The 21,502-nt window shown below is 55.6% G+C and overlaps 5 protein-coding genes across 5 annotated transcripts; 4 read left to right on the top strand and 1 right to left on the bottom strand.

The window, feature by feature from the left end:
* Positions 1-10: 10 nt before the first annotated feature.
* Positions 11-2,981, top strand: F5144DRAFT_483354 (armadillo-type protein; the record flags this gene model as incomplete). Its single annotated transcript, XM_066785386.1, has 3 exons — positions 11-112; positions 181-2,814; positions 2,880-2,981. The coding sequence occupies 3 exons, from the start codon at positions 11-13 to the stop codon at positions 2,979-2,981; spliced, it is 2,838 nt and encodes a 945-aa protein (XP_066646975.1).
* A 5,965-nt stretch (positions 2,982-8,946) lies between these two features.
* F5144DRAFT_545469 (uncharacterized protein) lies at positions 8,947-9,420 on the top strand (the record flags this gene model as incomplete). The annotated part of the gene is made up of 2 exons (XM_066787367.1): positions 8,947-9,116; positions 9,282-9,420. The coding sequence occupies 2 exons, from the start codon at positions 8,947-8,949 to the stop codon at positions 9,418-9,420; spliced, it is 309 nt and encodes a 102-aa protein (XP_066646974.1).
* Positions 9,421-9,528: 108 nt separating this feature from the next.
* F5144DRAFT_132902 (uncharacterized protein) lies at positions 9,529-10,426 on the top strand. Its single transcript, XM_066782314.1, has one exon. The coding sequence runs from the start codon at positions 9,767-9,769 to the stop codon at positions 10,250-10,252; it is 486 nt and encodes a 161-aa protein (XP_066646973.1). The 5' UTR covers positions 9,529-9,766; the 3' UTR covers positions 10,253-10,426.
* A 2,877-nt stretch (positions 10,427-13,303) lies between these two features.
* On the top strand, positions 13,304-16,129 carry F5144DRAFT_642602 (uncharacterized protein; the record flags this gene model as incomplete). The annotated part of the gene is made up of 8 exons (XM_066792802.1): positions 13,304-13,338; positions 13,402-13,434; positions 13,510-13,551; positions 13,616-13,915; positions 13,972-14,199; positions 14,265-14,301; positions 14,362-15,374; positions 15,476-16,129. 8 exons carry the CDS (start codon positions 13,304-13,306, stop codon positions 15,723-15,725), a joined length of 1,938 nt encoding a protein of 645 aa, XP_066646972.1. The 3' UTR covers positions 15,726-16,129.
* Positions 16,130-17,670: 1,541 nt separating this feature from the next.
* F5144DRAFT_132567 (concanavalin A-like lectin/glucanase domain-containing protein) lies at positions 17,671-19,956 on the bottom strand. Its single transcript, XM_066782313.1, has 3 exons — positions 19,493-19,956; positions 19,124-19,429; positions 17,671-19,070 (listed from the first exon to the last, which is right to left on the bottom strand). Exons 1-3 carry the CDS (start codon positions 19,740-19,742, stop codon positions 18,103-18,105), a joined length of 1,524 nt encoding a protein of 507 aa, XP_066646971.1. The 5' UTR covers positions 19,743-19,956; the 3' UTR covers positions 17,671-18,102.
* Positions 19,957-21,502: the final 1,546 nt, after the last annotated feature.

Raw genomic sequence — 21,502 nt, 5'->3', positions numbered from 1 at the left:
GTTCTTCGCCATGGATTGGCAACCAAACCCAGAGTCCCTGCGGACTCTTGCAGGATGTCTCAAGAATTCCTTGAGTGGCTTCGATAAGACCGCACAGAAACAAGCTGAAATCGTGAGTGACCTCAGAAGCTTTGCGCCTGCGCGCGTTTGGTGGGGAAACTAACCCAAGCCCCCGCGCAGCTGCTGTCCCAAGCAAAAGCGAGCCCGGATTTCAACAATTACCTGGCCTACATCTTCTCGAGTGCCAATCCGCCCGCCGGTCTGGCGCTGGCCGCCAATGACTGGCATTTAGTCCGCTCGGCCGCCGCCATCATGCTCAAGAACAGCGTCAAGTCGAACTACAAGCAGATTCCCGAGGCCAGCATCGCGCTGATCAAGCTCGCCGTCCCGATGGGCGTGCAGGACGCCAATTCGCAGATTCGCAATTATGCTGGCAATATTGCGACCGAAATGATCCGCCGCGGCGGCCTCTACAGCTGGCCGGAGCTGTTGCAGGAGCTATTGAAGCTATTCAGCAACGAGACGGGCCAGGTATCAAACGAGGCACAAGAGGGTGCTATGGCGGCCATGGCTAAGATTTGCGAGGACAACACCAAACTTCTGGAGCGGGAACATAACGGCCAGCGGCCGCTCAACATCTTGCTCCCCAAGTTCATCCAGGCGACCAAGAGCCCCTTGCCCAAGGTCCGCATTCACGCACTCACGGCCATCAACGTTTTCACCCCTAGAAAATCACAGGCCATGCTCAACTCCATCGACGACCTCCTGCAGCACCTCTTTTATCTTGCCGAGGACCCCGTGACCGATGTTCGGCGCCAGGTCTGCCGCGCGTTTGTCCGTCTCGTCGAGACCCGCCCAGACAAGCTTCTGCCCCATATTAACGGGCTGGTCGAGTACATCATTTCGCAACAAAAGAGCGACGATGAGGACCTTGCCTGCGAAGCAGCCGAGTTTTGGTTGTCAGTCGGTGAACACGACGATCTGTACCAGAGCCTTGACCCGTACATCCAAAAGATCATTCCAGTGTTGTTGGAATGCATGGTCTACAGCCCAGAGGACATTGCCATGCTGGGCGGGGAATCGGACGACGAAGACGAAGAGGACAGAGAGGAGGATATCAAGCCCCAGTTCGCCAAGAAGAACCTCAAGCGCGGCGCCAACACTGAGCCGTCAGAGGCGTCGGCCGAGGCAAACCAGAACGGGAACGCGTTTGAGAAACTGGCGAGCATGGACGACGACTTGGAAGAGGGCGAGGTTGACGAGCTGGATGAGGAGGCGGGCGACGAAAATCCCGACGAGAAGTGGACGCTCCGCAAGTGTTCGGCGGCAGCGCTCGATGTCTTCGCTACCGACTTTGGCGGTCCTGTGTTCACCTCCATCCTGCCGTATCTGCAGACCAATTTGAAGCACCAAGACTGGCCGCATCGGGAGGCTGCCGTCCTTGCGCTCGGCGCTGTCGCCGAGGGCTGCATGGATGTCGTGATCCCCCATCTGCCCGAACTTATTCCCTATCTCATCAGCCTGCTAGACGACCCGGAGCCCGTGGTTCGGACCATAACCTGCTGGACACTCGGGCGGTACTCGGCGTGGGCGGCTAACCTGCATGACCCGGCCCAAACACAGGCTTACTTCGTCCCCATGATGGACGGCATCCTGAGGAAGATGATCGACAAGAACAAGAAGGTGCAGGAGGCTGGGGCCTCAGCTATGGCGAACCTCGAAGAGAAGGCGGGGAAGCATCTCGAGCCTTTTTGCGTCCCCATCGTCCAGCAGTACGTCCTATGCTTCAGCAAGTATAAGGACAAGAACAGATGGGTCCTTTACGACTGTGTTCAGACGCTGGCGGAGCACATCGGTCCCGTGCTGGCCCGCCCCTCACTTTGCAACCAACTCATGCCTGCTCTCATCGACCGGTGGCAGAAGGTTCCGGATCAGTCAAGAGAGATGTTCCCGCTCCTAGAATGCCTTTCATACGTTGCCATTGCCCTCGGCGACGCCTTCACTCCCTTTGCCGAACCCATCTTCGGGCGCTGTGTCAACATCATCCACCAGAACCTTGAGCAGACCCATGCTGCCAACAATAACCCCGCATTCGACCAGCCCGATAAGGACTTTTTGGTCACCAGCTTGGATCTCCTGAGCGCCATCATCCAAGCTCTCGACAATGAGAAGGCCGTCAAGCTGGTCCAGAATAGCCAGCCAGCCTTCTTTGAACTTCTAAGCTTCTGTATGGAGGATCCTGCCGATGAGGTTCAACAATCGGCTTATGCTCTTCTCGGCGACTGCTCCAAGTTTGTCTTCAACCAGCTGAAGCCCTTCCTGCCCTCCATCATGCCTATCCTACTCAAGAGGCTAGATCTCGACAACATCCTCGACGAGGAGATTGACGGCAGCTTCAGCGTCGTGAACAACGCTTGCTGGAGCGCCGGCGAGATCGCGATGCAGTACAAGAAGGATATGGCACCCTTCGTGCCGGAACTTCTCCAGCGCTGTGTCCAAATCATTTCCAACCCCGGCGTGCCTTACGGCGTCAACGAAAACGCGGCCATCGCCCTCGGCAGGCTTGGCCTCGAACACCACGAGCTCCTCGCCCCGCATCTGGCCAAGTTTTCAGAGGAATTCCTCAGGGCGGTGGAGGAGATTGAGCCGTCTGAGGAGAAGGCCACGGCGTTCAAGGGATTCAGCATGGTGGTGGCGCAGAACCCGCAGGCGATGGAGAAAGACATGCTGCGATTCTTCACCGCGATCGCGAGGTACCAGGACCTGAAGCTACAGAGCCAGATCAAGCAGGAGCTACACGACGTCCTGCAGAACGTGAGTTAATTTCCGTCAAGCCTATCCGGCCCCTGATGAGATGCTAATCGTTGGTGTGATGGTAGGTTCTCACCCTCTACCGCCAACTGATCCCCCAGTTCAACGACTTTGTTGGCCAGCTCCAGCCCCAAGACCAACAGGCCTTGAAGGCTAACTATGGCATTTGATTCGATGCTCGGTCAGAGTGCGAGGCTAGCATTGTGCTCAACACACCTCACCGCCAGCCCACTTCATGCATGGATATGCTTCTTCTTTTGGTAGCCAGGACGAGAGAAAACAAAAATGATATACCCTGTTGCGACTTGGTTCTTTGGGTTTGGACGCATCGCCTCAGCACCATGGGGTAGTTAACTGGGGACCAAGTAGGGGTTGTTATTTTGAGAGGGGCGTGAAGTGAATGCAATCTTTCTTTGATTTCGTTGGTTGCCCGTACGCCGCCAACGCTATTCTCTGTCAAAGCTGATTGGGGGAGGTGAGGGGGCAAGGAGGGCGGGGAGGGATGGTAATAGTAGGCAAGCGTGGCACGGTGGCTTGCATGGGGGATACGAGGAGTGGTGGGAGTTAGGAGAGAACAAATTGGAATGGGATTATGGTTCGGCAGAGACTGCTTGAACGGTGGCTGGGTGACTGGCTATTGCGGGTGGATTTTCGGAAGGCTTGGTGCAGAGAGATGCCCCTATCCATATGGACTGGGGCCATGGTAACGACAAGACTGCCAATGGCTTGGAGAGAGGAATGGGATTTCCGGCGATGCTGTTGGGGCAAAGGAAGCAAACATGGGATCAGCGGGTCCTTCGTCGTCGGCCCCGGGGCTATGGAATGCGCTGCCGGCGGTGGATAAATCTGGGAAGCAAGGCACAAGAATGTGTTTTTCGCTGGCTGGCTCAGGCCGGCCAGGACGGCGGGAGCACATAGGAGGAACGGATCATGGATTACATAGATGCTTTTTTTACGTAGAGAACTGGTGGTGCACTGTACTGCATTTACACTTAGATAGGTCATTAGATAGCTAGTAGGTAGCTTCGCGGTGTAGTTTTTAGTAAGGCGTGTTTGCTGTTTCAGTCTTGTTGATGGTTCGTGGCTAGTGGCTTTCGAGTGTCGGTGTTTGTTTACTTTGAGTCTTGTTGTACAACTCGGTGGGAGTCATCCCCAGGGTTTGTCATGTTGTTTGTTTCCCTCGAGTTGTTACACTGCTCGTGAAGTACATTGCAGTAAAATGAAGGAAGAATTAAGTGGAAAGGCTTTTCGCGTTCAAGGAGTTGAGGCATGAAGGATTGCCTTGCCATCTTGTGATCGTACCTCTGCCTCCTTTCCACAACTAAGTCACCATGGGGATTTGCCGTTTGGTATATCTGAGTGTCTATGCAGCCTCATCGACGTGAAAAGGATGTTTACTTTACTTGAGAACGAATTACGGAGGTATAACTGGGCAATGGGCCGAGTTAACAACCGATGCTTCGGCCCTGTCTGGAGCTATCATGTTTCCAGAAGACAGCACAACGTGATGCCATATCCATTGCTTCAGAACTGGGCAACCCGTCTTGGTTCTGACTTGTCCCTGAACCATCTGAGATTGGACCACGGCCGATGACCCCCTGAGGTGTCTTGGAGAGTAAGAGTAATTAGGCGCCGCGTAATACGGCGTGACAACCTGCTATCACATTTCATGCGAGGAAGGATGTTGAGTACCGAGCTATAATCATGATCTATTTTCCGAAGAAATTGCAGTGGCGTTGCGCCATTGGAGGTGCCTCAAGTTCCTGCCACCGCGCTTCCACGCCCACACTGACGACGGAGCTGTGGAATAAGCCTGGGTTAGGGGGGAAAAGGAGACGTGAAGAGAGAAGGACCGGAACCCATCACAGTTCAGACTCCCTGAACAACTGGCACTCGCCCATCTGCCCGTTCGTCGAACAAAGGCTGCAAAACGGCACTAGCCAATTTGCTTCCGCGCTTCGCGTCAACTTCATGTTCGGTCCCACGCCCAACCTCCTTCCGGAGCTCTTCATGCGCGCCTCGAACAAGCCCCTTCTCCTGTCGTGTCTCACTCAACCCTATTCCCGAAATAGCTCCCTCTTCCCTCCTACCCAACATCTCCCCCACGGGGATCCCGTAACTATGCCTCAAGTCCAGGGCAGGGTTGCCATTCACGCCGAAGCTTGACGGAAATAAGACCTAATCAGGACGTGGCACGTTCAGTAGTGACCTGAGCAGGAGCTGCGCCTCGTCGCTAACGTCGCGATGGCATTGGGGAAACCGACCGTGGCGCGCGTCGGGGCGGCAGCGGCTGTATTGAAAAGGGGCCGAGGGAGACGGAGGGAGGGAGACAGGCGTGATGGGACGCGCACTCCACCCCCGAGCTCGTTCGAAACAGACAACGGACGGACGGGATTGGGTGGGAAGAGCGGCATCGTCATGATGGTCGTGTCCGACTTGGGCAGCCGCGGTGGCTGTGCAGGCGCTGCTGATGGGGACGCATCTCGGGGGAAACCGATGACAAGGGCCTAAGGGGGCCACTCAGCTGTTGGGAGAGTTCCGGCGCTGGAAATTGACCATGGGGCTCGTTCATGCGTCGCGTTTTCGCGTTATCTCTCTCCGTACGTACGTATGGGGATGGACAACATCGTGGGAGAGGCTATGATGGCGCGATGTTGTGCTAGGGAACTCCTGTGTCCTGCGCGGCCTCAATTAGCTAAACTCTTGCTGCGCTGCACCGCACTGCAACCTCGCTGAGTTACAGGGCGTCCGCCGTTGTGTTCCTGACTCGGACATTTAATTGCCCAATCAGTCGCCAGGCCTCGCCCTGTTTCACTAGCAATTCGGTCCGGCACGGCGCGGGTCTTATTGAACGCCCCCAAACTCCCTAACGATCCTTTTTCCCATATCGGTATTCTTTCCACACCCAGCATGGAAAAAGCCGAAGGGCCAATTCCTCAGCGACGGGGAAGCGGTTCAGTTTCAGGACCTCGCGCGGCGAAGAACTGACGCTGAAGTGGATTCTGGCGATCCCTCGAGGATTCCCAAACAGGCAATGTTTCCAAAACAGGAAGGCGGCAGGACGGATATCGGCTGGGGTTGAATGTTTAAGTCGATCCCGGTTCGATTTCCGGGTCCGCTGGGCTGCGAGTTGTGGTCCTTGATGATCACCCCCCGGATAAAGTTCGCAACGGCTCAGGCTAGTCAGGATTATGTAAATAGTAACATGATGCGCATTGGCAGTGGTTGTAACGTTTCAAGAACAATCATCAAATTGTCGGATAACGTTCTATGTGTACAGACTTTGCGGTTGTTGGGGTGATTCGTTGGTGTGGAAAAGTGAATTCCTTCGCAAGGTAGGAGCGTTTGACAACTCGAGGTTTCCGAATCGAGTTGAGGAAGAGGTACGCACAAAAAGAAACTTGAAACAGGAAAAAAAAAAAAAAACCCCTTCAGAAAACTAGGGGTATGCCAATAGCGCTCTACCTTCTCTTCTGTTTTCCCCTTTCAAATCGCCTGTCCATTTTCCTTCAACTTGTTTTCGGTTTATTCCCCCCTCTGCGGGTACTGTACGAACAAACCCACCGGGGGCTGCACTGATCGTAGTTAGTGTATGTATGTACTTCGTACGTCTTCAACTCCCGAAACGTGGCGGTACTCGGACCAGAAATAATTGAGACAGAACCAGGGCCGCTGCATTCTGGAAGACAACTCGAACAAGATTGGCTATGTCATAACCAGCCACAAGGTAACAGAGGCGCGCACCATTACCGAGACATCCAGCACCTACCCGATACAGTGAACGGATCTGGAGATCGAAATCCTCGAGGCAGGGCTGTCGATCTCTCTGATCCTTTCCAGACCATACCGAGACCGAATTCAGCCTTGCTGACCGCAACGCAAACCTGACGACACCCCCTAACTACAATCCCATCTAGAAAACGTATGGACAAAACCACATACACCAATGTAACGTTAGGTATTATGCATGGATCTACTTACTCTGTCAGCGAACCCCTTCCCCTGGAGACAAACAACCACCGTCCGCCGGCCAACCACAACACACACCCACTCAGATCTGCACCAACCACCACGCAAAAGGATCATGACGCACCCAGGAACAGAAGGGAACACCAAATCTCCCACCACCGCACGCAACCAGCCGGACTCAGATCGGCTCAGGCCGTCCCCGAGGCAGTGTAATCCTCCTCCTTTCTCTCCCTCTCCCATTAGCAGCGGCAGCGGCGGTGGCGTGACGTTCCGTGCGTGCAACTCGGGCCTTTTCCCTGCTTGCTGCCGGCGACGGACATCCTGTCGGATGGCATCCAACAAATCCGTTCCCCTTCGACCCGTCCCCCCACTCCGCCTCACCGCGCTTTGGTGTCTGACAGGATTTTTCCGGGGGACGGGAGGGGGACGCACGCAGGTGAGCGTCCTGCGATGCTCTGCTGCGCTGTGCTGTGCTGTACGTGCTGTGCTGTGCTGTGCTGTGCTGTGATGTGATAGAGTGCCGCGTGGCGTAAGGCAACGTTGGGCCGAGTCGCACGAGACCGACTTGTGTCTGTAGATAGATATGTCGGGGGCGAGCTCGTCGGGTGGCCAATGGGATGTTGGCCATATGGCTGCTGGTCTCAGGTCCTGCCGTGCAAGATTGGGAAACAGGGCAAGCTAGTCTTTGATCTCGTCCTAGGGGCGGCCAGTGCCGCCCGCGAGGGCTAGCGGAGAGTGGCGGCGGACGGGTTACCTTGCGGACGGGCTGGCTCTGAGTTGAGAGTGTACCCGTACACCCACCCGTCCATCCATCCATCCATCCATCGATATGGTGGCGAGGTTGCTAGAAAAGCCACGTTCTGCCGGCGAGTCCGTCCCGGCCGTCTGGTTCGGGCCCGGGGTGGATGGGGGCTTACACATGGGGGGCGAACCTACCCGTCGGCGGGCCCTTTTGGGCCATGGTCACACATGGTCCTTACAGCACTTTTCTTGCCGTCGAGCCACGGGCTGTCCCCGAATTGGTCAAAAAACGAGCAGGCGGTGAGGTTCGGGGGGCTGTGGTGGTGCATTATTATCAAAAGTGAAAGCGAGAACGAGACGAGAAAGGGGAAAGAAGGCCCTTGACCATTATGCCGTGCAGACGAAAAGGTGGTGTTGGACGCTCGGGATTCGACAGTTGCGAATCTCAGCCGCGCCCAGCTAACCACCATCACCTGGTCTCTCCACCCCATCTCGCGGCCCGATGAGGAAAAACTACGTATGTATACTAAGAGACGGCTATAAATAGAAGAGCCACTCAGAGCCGATACCCAGGATGTGGTTTGCCCTTGTACTGCCGTTGGGCAGCCGGGGACGAATCCTTACGTCATGCCGGCAACTACTCGGTGCTTGTCGAAAGCGTGACTCGTGGGTGTCTATGGCCGGGATGTATGGATATCGGCATGGGGAGCCTCCGCCGCTTGGATGGGTGGGGGCATTGTGATGTTGTTAACCAGTGGTGGTTTTGGGGTGACAAAAAAGTCAGCCATGCAGGTCGTCCCTTTCGGGGGCTCCTTGAGGTTGTGAGAAGGCCTAGAGCCATGCAGCATAAAGTGAGGAGGATAAGCATGCACTATAACATGTCACGATAGCTTCGATCTCGACGTCAATCTGGCATGATGCTCGGCTGTTGGTCTTCGATCGGCTGTTGGAAGATTCTTTGACAAGCGAAGCGATGGTGGGGTTGACGCAGGCCGAGGGAAAAGGACCTCGATCGGAGCACGGCGACCCTTTGTGATTGGCGTGGAATTTTCTTCTCAGTTGTAACTGGTGGTGACCCGGAGGGATTGTTCCTCGGCACCACCTTATCTGCACGGCACCGTGCCGGTTCCCGGATCAGCCCATCCTATACAAAATGCTAATTGCTCGCTTGCACCGGAACTGCCGCCATCGGTGGCTGATCTTTTGGTGACGCCTTAGTCATGCCCGATGGAGAATGGCCCGGTAATGTGGTTCTTGGTGCAAGATCAACAAAACGCTTCAAACCGAGGAATCCGACTCGGGCGGCGGACGGCGGCCCGAGTGTGAAGGGTGGGGGTCGAAGACTCTGGAAAAGAAAGCCACGAGAGAGTGGAACGTTGTATCGCAGCAGATCGGTTGTTGTGAGTGGCCTGTTGCTCAGTGAACATGGCTGATTGGCTGCCGTCGTCGTCTTCTGGTCCAATTCGGCCGGATGTGGCAAGCGACGTCAGAGTGGAGAAATGCCGGGAGAAGGGCGACGAGGGAAAGGGATGCTGGAAGGTTATCTTCAAGAATAGCAACGGGCTATTCCCGACTCGGACAAGCCACGAGTTTTGGTGAGTCGTGGAATGGCCCACGATGAGCCACCGCCGACTCTCACGCGCTATTGTCACCCGAGTCACGAACTGAGACAAAGAACTTTTGGGCGCAAAACACAATTCGTCGGGAAGAAGATCTACAAGGTAAGTCATGGTGCCTGGGTGGATCGTGGCCACGTCCAGGCGATGCATCAGCTTCCCCCGCGGCGGGAGCAGCGGCGTTCACGGCAAAGCGGCCCAAGCGGCCTCAGGGGACCCGAGCTTTCCAAAGAGGAAGCGAACTCGTCCAAGGGAAAAAATGTCTGGCAGAATCGCGGAATGAGTGGGGCTGGAAAGAGAGCGGTGAAAGTTTGGCCCATCACCAAGCGGGCAGGTGGAGACGGAACTTCACACCAAGCACTGCCTCCGCCTTTTTGCCGAAGAAATGGACTTCTTTCCCAAAAGGATGGTTGGCGGGTTTTTATGAGGTCGGCGTGGAAAAACGGGCCACTTCTTGCACAAGGTTGATCCCTCCAATTTCAGCAATTTCAAACGAAAGAATGCCGATTCCAGACGAAAGACCAGCAACCTGTTAAGCCAAATCGCGCGGGTTTGATGGGAATTCGATGCGAATGGGGGAGGAGGATTTTGGAGAATGAGGGGAAACATGCAATGTTCGAGCAGGGAACATGAGACGCAACGCGGGAAGCCAAAAATGGACACGAGAAAACCGTTGCATCGACCAATCAAGGGTGCAGACCCTTCAGAAAACCCCCGATCCACTAGCCATCCTCCATCGACGCAAGGGTTGTGAACAAGGGACCAGCATCTTGCAGGACGTGCATGGATCGCTTTCGGGGTTAGCACACCTGCGATGGGCCGACAAGCCAAATGGGTGCGGAGCGAAGAAGGTTTTCAGATGGTGTTTCCACATCCCGGGGTTGGGGTCGGCGCATTCTTCCTCGGGAACTACATCATCATTGGCGCCTCCTTTGTCTGGAGGGCGCTCCGTTCGCTGTCCTGCGATGTCCCACGCTCGGCTCGGGGCGATGCTCGGCCCCGCCCCGAAGGGCACCCTGGATACCAGACTGGAGTTGGGGTCTACCGCCGGACAACGGTCGATAATGGCAGATACAGCCGAGGTGGAAGTGGACCTGGAGAGCTCTCGGAGGTAGTTTCGAAAAGCTTTTGGGCTCCAGCTCCCGACACAATGGCTGGGCGATGACGAGGGAGGACCCCAAGCCATGGAACCCTAGGTTGCTAGCTACAAGCAGGCGGTGGCGGTTTCGGCAGTCGGTGTTGTCCCACGCTCAAGAGGACCTTTCGCGTGCCCCAGACTCCGCAACCTTGTCCTGGCGACGGAGAGCCACAGCCGAGTATCCCCGGCCGTCAACAACGATGCCAGAAATGCGGTTCTGGTGTGGCCTTGGCCGCATGTCCATGCAGCAACCCAAACTCTATTGGTTGGACCTTTACCGACAAGGTGCAGCGACGGGGGGCCTGATGATGGCCTGAGCCCCGCATGAGCACAGGCTCGAAGGGCAGCATTCACAGAGACTCCTCAACGAAATACTGCACCGCGTCGTCTGTGCGCTTCGGCATTCCAGTCCGGGACTCAAAAACAAAAACTCATGTTTGCTTTCGAGATCTATGGTCTTGTGAGAGGGCGTTGCCGGTGTTGGTGGCCTGATTTTTGCAACAGTCAAACTTGGGTTGGGTTGTGACTTCCATATTCGTCAAGCAAGCACGCCCGCCCGCGCACACACCTGCTTTGAAGCATCAGGAAAGTAAGTACCTATCTATGGAGAAAGGACAGTGCAACTGCTGTATAGACTCTCCCACCGGTTATGTCCGTTGCTCTGGTTTGGCCAAGATAGACAATCAGCAAGCCACAGACAAACAAACTAGGCTATAAACTCAAACATCGGCCTATTTGCCCATTGTCAGGCCTCTTGACAACCCATCTGCGTGGGGTTCCTGACGGCAACGGCGGTCACCACCCCGGATTTTCTGCGGCGTGTCGGCCGGCCACCAGTCACAGAAAACAACAAGCGAGCGACTGACAAGTGCTCAATGACTCCGCCCCAACGGGCTAGCCCCAGTCGGTTAGCAGGCCCTTGCAGTTCGCACACTCTCAGACCAAGCAGGAACGCCAAATCCGCATTTTTATTTTTATTTTATTTTTATCATTGGTGAGCAGGACAGAGAAGAGGTTCGATGCTCTGAGACTCTAAAGACGAATGAATATCAGACCTGGTATTGTGTCAGCGGAAGTAACTTATGGCTAACGTGAGGTGGCCGTTCCACAACCGTTAATCATCTCTCTGTCAGACAGCATGTCAAGCAAGCCAAGGAGGGCCCCGACGCTAACACGCTTGTCTGGCTCCGGGTCCAAGTTAACGTAACATTGAGAGAGACTCTCAGCTGCGTTGCGCGGGATTCCCAAGGATTCCCTCGCTGCACCGTCTGCACGACGCCGCATGCCGATCACATTGGTCAAGCCTCTGAAGTGCCCGTCCACAGCACATCCATTCATCAACATGCTGCATGAACAAGCAGAGCACACACTTGCTGAGTGGCTTCCACGGCGCTTCTTCGATGGTAACGGAGATCCTGCACGGACCCTAGGCAGCACCTGTCCAGGTGACCACAACCGCTCCAGACGCCGCCGGTGCAGCCGGAAATCGGCCGCCCTCGACCGCTGGCTGCATGCACTGACTGACTGCCCAAGCTAGTTGCCCTACTTGTAGTCTGATCTATGTAGTAGCGACCCAAGCCATCGATGACGATGTCTATTTAGAATTAGATGGGTGGTTCGATAGGCAGACGGCAAACGTGGGGTGACATGTACGTCAAGCGGAGGTAAGCTTGGGTAGCTTTGTCCATCCCGCTCTGTTCCCGCCACTACGATGCTGTGCCACTCTCGTCCGTCGTCCGTCCTCTTTTCCTTTGTCCACCCTACCCGCTGGATGTCACCAGCGAGACCTAAGCCTCCCTCACCCGTCGCGACTCTCGCGGGGCTGACATCGTACCCGCGCCGTTCCAACCCAAGCTCCCAAGGTGCTGGTTCCCGTTTTCCTAGTCCCTTCATGCGAGCAATGCCGCAATTAGTCAGGCTCCATCGATGATCGCAACAGCCCAGTTGCTGCAAATCATCATCATCGATCCCCGGTCCGGTCTCGCGCTCTCCGTCCTTTGTTCCGCGGGTAGCCCTAACCCGTTAGGGCGTGTTAGGGCGTCGACTGGGATCAGTTGCTGTGGGGCCGCCAGCACATGGTGTGTCAACTGGGACCAGTCTTGGCCGCCCTGGTGTCCCGATGGGGCAAATGCCCTTGGCTCGGTGGGTCATCGGTGGGTGGTTTCCCACGCTGCCCACCACTCAGCGCGCATGGGCGCTATTTAACTGTGCAGCTCCCCCAACGGCCCCATCTCTTCCTCTCTTGGTCTTCCAGATACACCATCATCAACTGCTCCGGCCCCTCGCTGTACCTCAACAACTCACCTTCGCTTTTAGCAACCAACCCCCTAGGAAGTCCTCGTGACTCCTGTCATTCGCTTGTTTCTTATTTTGTCTCGTGTTGGAAAAAGTCTCGAAAACGAAAACCCGCAAAACCACCCCTCCTCCCCAACCTAACTTCGCCAATCGCTGCACCTACCGCCTTTCAGTGATGCATTCATAAATACAACCATCTGCAACCTCACAATACGTAGATGCCTGTCTGCAAGGCCTAGCTCGCTCGCTACATCCACTCTCGCTCAAACCTTCTTGTATCGCTCGGACGCAAGGAGTAACCCACACGATCGCTACTGTTAACGGGAACGCTGAAAGGGGAAAGGAAAAAAGAGTCTGGAAAGAACCGAGAAACGGAAGACGGCTTTTGAAATCCGATTAAGATTCGAAGATCCACGAGAGAAGGAGTTGGCTCGCTTTACTCGCTTTCTCGAATCGGCACCATACAGCTCTCGGTGTTTTTTTTTTTGATCACACCACCACCGCCCGCTTGTCACCGCATCAATCTCACTGCCCCTCCGTATATCCGGCTTCTGCGCTCGCCTCGCTCGCCTTCCCCCACCGCACCCTCGCCACATTCGCTATCCCGTCGCCTTTAGGGCACGTCGTGTGTTTTCATGTTAGCATGCCAGTTCCCCGACACATGTCACGTCCCAGCCGTTAACCGCTTCCCTAGTTCTTTCGTTAATCTTTTTCCACCCCCCTATTCGTAATAATGGCCGGTCCCGGTGGTGGTCCCCCTCGTCGGAGGTGAGTTTGCGAAACTGCCTAACGGCATCTTCTCCTGTTCCGCGTTGCTGACAACTTTTCTAGCCACACCAAGTCCCGGAAGGGATGCGAGACTTGGTAGGTCTTACGCGGCAGTAGCAACAGCCTTAGCTTGCCTCTTCACAGCATGATGTACTAACAAACTTGTCACAGCAAACGTCGCCACATTCGGTGTGATGAGAACTTCCCTCAGTGGTAAGAGCTCCCAAGGTTCCGGCTGGAGATTTCACCAGGCCATTGGTTTACTGACATCCGCTAGCCGCAACTGCACCAAGCACAAGATCCGCTGCCCGTACAATGATGTGCCTGCCCCCGAAGACAGGGCTGGCTCGCCCGACAAGCCCGACCTGATGTGGACGCCGGAGATCGAGGCTACCATCGACCAGTGGCGCCGTACCGGCATGTTCCCGTTCCCGAGCCTGGGCATCTATCCGGCACCTGCGCCTGAGCTTCTGACCCTCGAGGACCTGAGGTTGATCCACCACGTTGCCTCCATCAGCCACCAAATGCAGGAACTTGACGCCAATGACTTCACGCTCTGGACTCAGCAGATCCCCACGTAAGGCTTGGCACTGAAAGCTGAGAACGCGCTTGTCGTACTAACGAATTTTCTAGAATCATCAGGATCGGCGCGACCCACCGCTATGTCTTGCACTCCCTGCTCGCCTTCTCCGCTATGCATCTCGCGTACCTGACCGGCTGCCCAGCCGTCGGAAACATGGCGTATGAGCATCGCGGTGTCGCCTTGAAGGGACTGCAGGAAGCCATCAGCACCTTCTCTCGCGAGACGTCGGACGCGGTCCTCGCCGCTTCGCTGGTCCTCTCGTGGCAAGCCACAGATTGGTAAGCAATATAATGCACCTATCCGAACTCCACCGACAGGAGGCTAACCCAACCTGCTTTCGTAGGCGGAGCTGGACCCAACTCATGCAAGGAACCTCATCTGTAAGTCGCACCAGGTACACCACCGGCTCGGGAACGCACACTGATAAATATCGCCTAAAGGTCATCGAGGCCATGGATCCCTGGAAACACGAGTCGCAGTTTGGCGACTTCATCGCCGAGAGCAGCACCTTCCCGACCGCCCCGCCCTCGCCCACCCCGGACCACCAGCCCAGCCAGCCGCGTGAGGATGATATGGAAGCTTTTCAGCGCGTCCTGCAGCAGCTCCAGAAGCTCGAGGCCTTCCTCAAGAAGAACCGCGAAGACACGAAGCCGGTCGCCCAGCTCATCACCTTCATGAAGGGTTCCCGCAAGGTCACCTCGTCCCTGTCGGTGGCGCAGCAGTTCGACCGCCTGAAGCCCCTGCGGACTTGGCTGTTCTGGCTGCCCGTCATGTACCTGCAGCGGAATGGTGCATCGCCAAGCGCCCTCGTCGTGATTGCCCACTACTACACGGCCGCCCTCCTGATGGAGCGTCTCTTCCCCGAGATCGGCGCCGCGTACTTTGGAAGCATGACCATTGGTCCGGTCGAGGAGATCGCTCGCCGCCTCTATGCCGTCCGCAACTCGGGTCATCTCGAGGGGGACCTCCAGACCCCGCTCAACTTGATGGAGTTCCCTATCGAGACGGTCAACGAGTTCCGCTCCCGGATGGGATGGGTCCAGCCTGCGCGCACGCCCTCGTTCCCCCAGTTTGACCAGTTCGACCAGTTCGACCAGCCCAACTTCTACATGAATGAGGGCTCGCCGGTGATGTTGTCGGCAAACTTGTCTTCTGAGTACCTGCCGTATGGGGACAATGTGGCATTCAGCTACAGCACCGAGGACTTGTCCGTCATCCCTGAGGCCGGCCCTGCCAACGCTGTCAGCCCGCTCCAGCTGTCGTCGCCCTACGTCAACCCGCACTACCTCAACATCCCGAGTCCGTCGTTCGGGGGGTATAGTCCGGCTTCGAGCACCTATGGCGACTTTGGCGACGGATCCCCGATCGTCTACAGCGATGCTGAAGACAATGGCACCTACGGTTACACGGCCACCTCACCAATGCTGGGCGGTTCCAACACTTATGGCGTCGGGTTCGTTTCTCCAATCCAGACCGTGTGGACCTGATCCGGGTTGCACCAAGGGCTGCTAGCCGCGTCGCGCAAGGGCAAACGTGATTAACCATGACGACCAGGCCCTCCTATCTGAGCACCAGTCCGGATTGCCCGCCTCCTGAGGATCTCTACGCTTGGCTGCCATCCCAACACCCGGCCCTTGTCCCTTCGCCCTTCCTGAGGCCCGAGGAGTCCTTTCAACCCATCCCGGAGTCGCCCAGCTCTCAGTTTACCCCGCTGGCCACCCAGGAAGGAGGTGGCATGCCTGCCAACAACACCTTCTCCGTGCCACCCAGCCCCCAGGACAAACATAAGGGCAAGGGCGCATAGCGGTGCCATCCCTCGCCCCCGCATCTGGTTACGAATTTTACGACCACTTTTTCTTATTTTTTGTCAAGCATCCGAGCTGCTTGCTGGCTGCTTTCTTCACCTCAACACAGACGCAATTGTACACCACCTTCCTTTTAGCGATCACGCACGCAACACAACTCTCGACGAGACAGCAGCAACCCCACGGCATTATCATGACGTGTTACACTCCTTTTTACGACTGCCACGATCTCACCCTAATATTATTTTTGCATCTTGATGCAACGACGCTCCTTTGTCACAGCAATCATTCCGAATGAGATACCCAACTTACGACACTCCTTTTTTACAACCGGCTGGTCCACTCGCAACAAACTATAGACTTTCCTTTAGCATTTCCGCGGATCGGAACGGTTAATCATACCCCAACGGGGGATAGACACTCCTTTGACGACACATACACACTGTACCATGATGAAAGGCTTTTCATCGGGATAGAATTTCGCTCCTTACGGATGATCACGATACCCAACTGCATAGCGACTGTTGTTTTGGCTTGGCTTCGCTGTTTGTTTTCCCTTTTTGGATTTTGGTATATCGGAGGACTGGGAAGCAAGACCGTGGACGGGATGGATGTCCGGTCGGTTTCTGTCGGGGAAAAACTGTGGAATTGTCTTTGTTTTTGGATTTCATGGTGTTCCCTGGTTGCATTGGGCGGCGTTTATATCGGTCTATTGTAGGATCCTGTTGCACACACTCTTGTGTTGGATAGTATGTGGAGGAAAGGTGGGAAGTAATAGGGCCTACATGGTGACGGACCGCTTGGGTTGTGGGACACCATCTAATTAATTGTACGAGAAGTGAAGGATTAGTTAACTATACCTGTCTTGGGTAATCTGAGTCTCTGTTCTCCTCGGTGCCTACTCTAAATCTCCTCTGCTTGTGTGCATCTGAGTGACGCCACTTTGTGCTTAACCCCATGTCACCACACCGGTTTAACCTTCAGCTCAATCGGTAACCTCTTTCTACCCGCTTCTTCTCTCCGTCGCCCCTCCCCAGGCTTGGTATGATATTGGTGATGTTCTAGCTTCTCTCCGATAAAAATGAGGGTGACTATTGCCGACCTGACTCAGTCGATTCCAGCCCGAACCATCATCCTGCTCCTTGGTTCGGCAGGCTATATAGTGTTGGGGGAAATATGAGAGTTATCGTGCTCATTCTGTCACAGAGGATAGGTGGTTTGCTGTACTGTAACGAAGGGAAATAAGCCACTGACTGAACATCATTATAACGTAGCTTGGGCGGCGGAGGTTACGACAGATGGGGCAAAAGACCAGCAATGGGACCTCCGTGCCACGCCGTAGACCAGCCGGTGCTTTCGGGAAGGGGTGGGGGGGCTTGCTTCTGTTTCTTGGATATCAAAGCAAGGTGATAAAGAGGATGGTACCTCCCAGTAGAAGTACGGTAGCAGGGCTTACCTATTACCTCTCCTCTAGCTAGCCGATCATTCGCCTTTTTGAAGCGAGCTAGGTGTCGGGCCATTACGACATGAGCTACTGTGTGGAATCTAGCTCGACCGGATGGTGATTGGGACCGCGGGCAAGCTACGGCCGTGTGGGTTAGTTTTCCCAGGACATCTTGGATAGATGCTCTACCAGCGTTGCCCCTTGATAGAGGTCGGGATGAAAGCTGCGTGACGAGTGAGAGCTACTGGTAGGAAGGAGGTTATGGGCGCAATATTATCAGGCTCCATCTTACCGCCTTCCCTCGGCTGGTCTTCTGGTAGTAAACGGGACATGCGAGATCACGGAGGAGAGTGTCAAGTCAGGAGATCACGATCCACCGTCGGGCTTCTCAAGCCACTTCCCTTTCCAACTCACCATGAGATGAATGATGTTAAGAAGCCATCATAAGAGGGATTGGCTTAGGGGAGGACTGGGTGGCCCCAGAGGAGCTGGCGAGACCCAAATACCTCTGAATCACAGCAAATAAAGTATGTCCTCAGTATATACCGAATGCTTTTGATTCCATGTTACAGTATCAAACCAAGGAGCCTGCCATGCACAGTGAAAACAACTCCGTTACCGCTTGCTTTGCTCAACCAAGAAGAACCCAAACTACCAGATCTAGGTAAGGATCACCACACCACCCCCAACCCACAACAGTAAGGAAGGTGGCGTGGCCGCGCCGTGGTACCGTGTGCCCAATTTCAAAAGAATCAAATGCCCGTCCGCTTCTTAACTCCGTGCCTATACTTGTTTGTTTCCTGCCAACCTCCCGACCACCCAACCAGCAACTTCTGTTGGGGACAAACCGCATCGTTTGCCCCAGGGGTATAATTTCGATTCGACTCGACTGCTCCGGAAGAAAACACCAACACCAGGTCAAGTTGTGCCGTTTATCTCGACCCCCTCGCGCTTCTTCCGCTCCGGGCACTATCGCTCCTATCTCTTCCAGCCCCCTGCCGGATCGCGTCTTGGTATGTAGGAATAGGGGGACTAGGCGGTCCCCGAGCCTGGGGCGGGGTTGATCTGTTATTGTTACTCCTGGCCGTAGCTGATGATGCCCCGCGGCTTCTAGTCAGACGAATCAAGGGCGCATTTTCGCTGTCGCTGCTGTTTCTCTGGCTGCTCGGCTCTTCGGCATCGGAGTGTTCGGGGCTGGTGTACTCCGGGGGTGGCCGGTTATCTTGATGGTGTAGGCCAAGTCCAACCACGGTTGGCTGGTGGCCCTGATCTTGGTTGGTGCTGCCGAGCGATGCAGCACTGCCGCTGGGTTCACCGTCGTCATCGGTTGGTACTAGGTGGGCGAGGGAGATATCGGTGGGGCTGCGGAGGGGCCCTGGACTTGTGGGCGAAAGCATCCGGAAGTTACCCGACCTAGAACGGGCGTGGCCACGATCTGAGGCGTTGGGACCCTGCCTGTATAATTGAGCGGAGTGGCTGTACTGGTGACCGCGGGCCGGTGAACTTGTGAAACCGTCCTTTGTGCCCGTCGCAAGGAGAACGGTATCGGCCTCGACGCCATAAGGCGGAGGCGGCGCCAACGAACCCGTCATGGGGGCAAGGCCCCATTTCTTCACATTGGCCTCGATGAAGACGAAACCAGCCTGGCCAAAGTTAACGTGCACGATACACGGCCCGTTTGCGCCAATTGATGGGAAAAAGTTCTGAGACTTCAGACCGTGCATCGCGTCCTCCAACTTTTTGCCGTTTCGTGTGAAGAAGATAGTCCCGGTTCGGGGTCGGTAACCGACACCAATAACGTCACCCTGGACGATCTGGGGGCCATAGGGGGTTCCGTAAAAGGGTTGGTTGTGGCGGCGGGTGCCATTCGAAATATAAGCAACCGAGGACTTGTGGAAGCCTGTTGCTGTTAGTCTGGGGTTGTTCGGCGCAAAGGGGGTGGCGACGCCTTACCTGGTAACCTGAAGAGCGGATAGGGTTTGGTGGCCATTCCTATGCTCAATAAGGTGCTGTCGGGCTTTTCATAGATCTTTGCTTCCCAGTAGTAAACGTCGTTTTGTTTCGGGACGGGTAGGTTGCTCATAACGGTGCACTCAGAATCGAAGAACTCGATTTCGGTCCTGGCCTCCACGAAGCAGTTGGCGATTTCCAGCTCTGGTTCAAACTCCCACGCGGAAACGCCCTTCTCTTGGATGGCCAAATATTGTGATAATGAGATATCGGTTTGTACGGACTCGGGAGGATTTGCGGCGATGAAGGCTGTTCAACACTAGTCAGCGCGTGTTCATGGCTGGGGTAAACCGGGAACCAAAATCGACATACCCTTGGCCCTGAGATATTCGGTCCTCTCCATATCATCCATGGTCTCCAGGGCCTCGGCCTCCTCACGCGCAAAGGCCTGCTCGTCATCGTACTCGCCGGGTCGACCGATGCGGTCGAGGAATATGCGTCCGGACGCTGTGTATCGGAAGAAGTAGAAGACTAGGAATATGGTAAGGATCAGGATTGCCGACCCGAAGGACGACAGGAGGCCGATGACGATGCCATTCAGCCCCGGGCTGTAATTGGCCATTTTGAAATAGGATCAAGACCGCCGGATCTGGAAGGGTATTTGTCGCTTTCTTCGGTCTTAGGATTCCGGCACCCGATCGAACCGCGGCCGCCGCCAGGCAGCAAACGATCGCACGATCGCCAGGTTTAACACAGTCCCTATGTTCCTCCTCGGGCGCTAAAAAGGGGCGTCGCAATTCTTTGCGATATAGAAAATCGCAGTTTCTGTCCTGTCCCGTAGGTAATCACAAGGAGTCGTCGGGAAGGAAGCGGAGGTGTGGTTCGAGGTGTCGAGGTATCGCGGGCGCGCGGTGGGATGTGGCGATCGCAGGAGGAGTTGCTCAGGCGCAGCTGAAAAAGCGATCGTGTGTGGTTCGTTATAGGTTCGTGGGACACTGCAAGTCCCAGGTCTTGAAGACGTCAAGCGTGCGATCAGACCCTGACGGTGTGTCACGCTGGCGGGGGGGCGACGCAGCCAAGCACCAAGCAGCCAAGCAGAGGGATGACGAATGGATCAGAGAGAAGCAAGGAAATAGCAATGATGGGAGGAAGGCACCGCCCGCTCGTCGATGTGCGCAATGAACTGAACAGAAAAGGCGAAGATTGAAAATGAAAGGAAACGAAAATCAAGAAGGCGAGCAGAACACAAAAGGTGCGCAGGATGGCATTCGGAGGAATGATGAAGGAGAGGACCGTCGTTGGACGAGATAGATGGGGATTGCCTGATGTCACTTGGCGGCGGACGGAATCCCAGTTGGCCCTCAGACCGAGCTCGCCTGGCAATGCGCTGGGCTGGGCTTGGCCGCAAGCGACCGTTCACTGTTGGTGGCCTATCAACAAACCGCGAAAGGGAAAGTGTGGAGCAGTTAGGGTGCTATCAGGTGGCGGGGAAGTGCTTGGCAAAGGGATGGATTCTGGGTCTTGGAGTGGCAGATGACGCCGAATGGGACGTTCGGAGATCGCTGGATCCAAGGTCCCTCTTTTGGTCGTGTCCCTCTTCCTGGCCCGACTAGTCAGGGCAAACCCCTCGACACAACCGACCAAACATCGGACCAGAAACGGGTCGGGGCCCATTATCGGGCCATCCTCGAGTATCGCCAGGAACCGATTTTGAGCCTCTTTTAACACTTGGGACGACGCGACGATGCGCGGGTCTATTCCGGATGCATAAACTCGCTGGAGCATTCGTATCCCTGGTCAGTTACCTCGGGCGTCTGTCTAGGCGCCTGAATGCGGCGGCAGTGCTCAACGCTGCCCTGCGGGACCTGGAAGGGGCTGGACGGGTTTCAGAGGCGGCACCACGGCGGCGTAACAGACCCAAAATCAGCATGTTTCGGATCTCGTTGCACGGGTGGCCTTGTTTGGCAGCCGCCTGCAATTTTACGATTTCACGATTTTAGCCATCCGCATCTTCAAACAATAAAAGAGCGCCAACATGCCCGAGGGCGCCGGCTCCGTTGTCGATCTCCAAGGGAACCAAACAGGCCGTATTTCGTACAGTAACGCATGTGCGCAGCACCTGACGTGGACAAACACACGTACTTCGTACTTCGCCCTCCAATCCTGCTGGGTGTGTTGTCGTCAGCTCAGGGATTGCTAGTATTGATCATTCCCTCGGTAATTTCTCCCTTGCGCGTCTGCCTGCAAGCAATATTCCACCCAGCACATCCTTCTTCAAAGGTATGGACGATACAGTTACAAGACCCGAGGATCTGTCAAGTCTCCCGGTGCCCCCATGCGCCGGGCCGGCCGGAGAACAGGGTTGGCCGACCGGCCCGCCCG

The sequence above is a fragment of the Chaetomium tenue genome, assembly GCF_020726465.1.
Source record: "Chaetomium tenue strain MPI-SDFR-AT-0079 chromosome Unknown F5144scaffold_2, whole genome shotgun sequence".
Lineage (NCBI taxonomy): Eukaryota > Fungi > Ascomycota > Sordariomycetes > Sordariales > Chaetomiaceae > Chaetomium > Chaetomium tenue.
The sequence above is the reverse complement of the archived record's forward strand: the minus strand, read 5'-3'. Positions and strand labels throughout refer to the sequence as shown.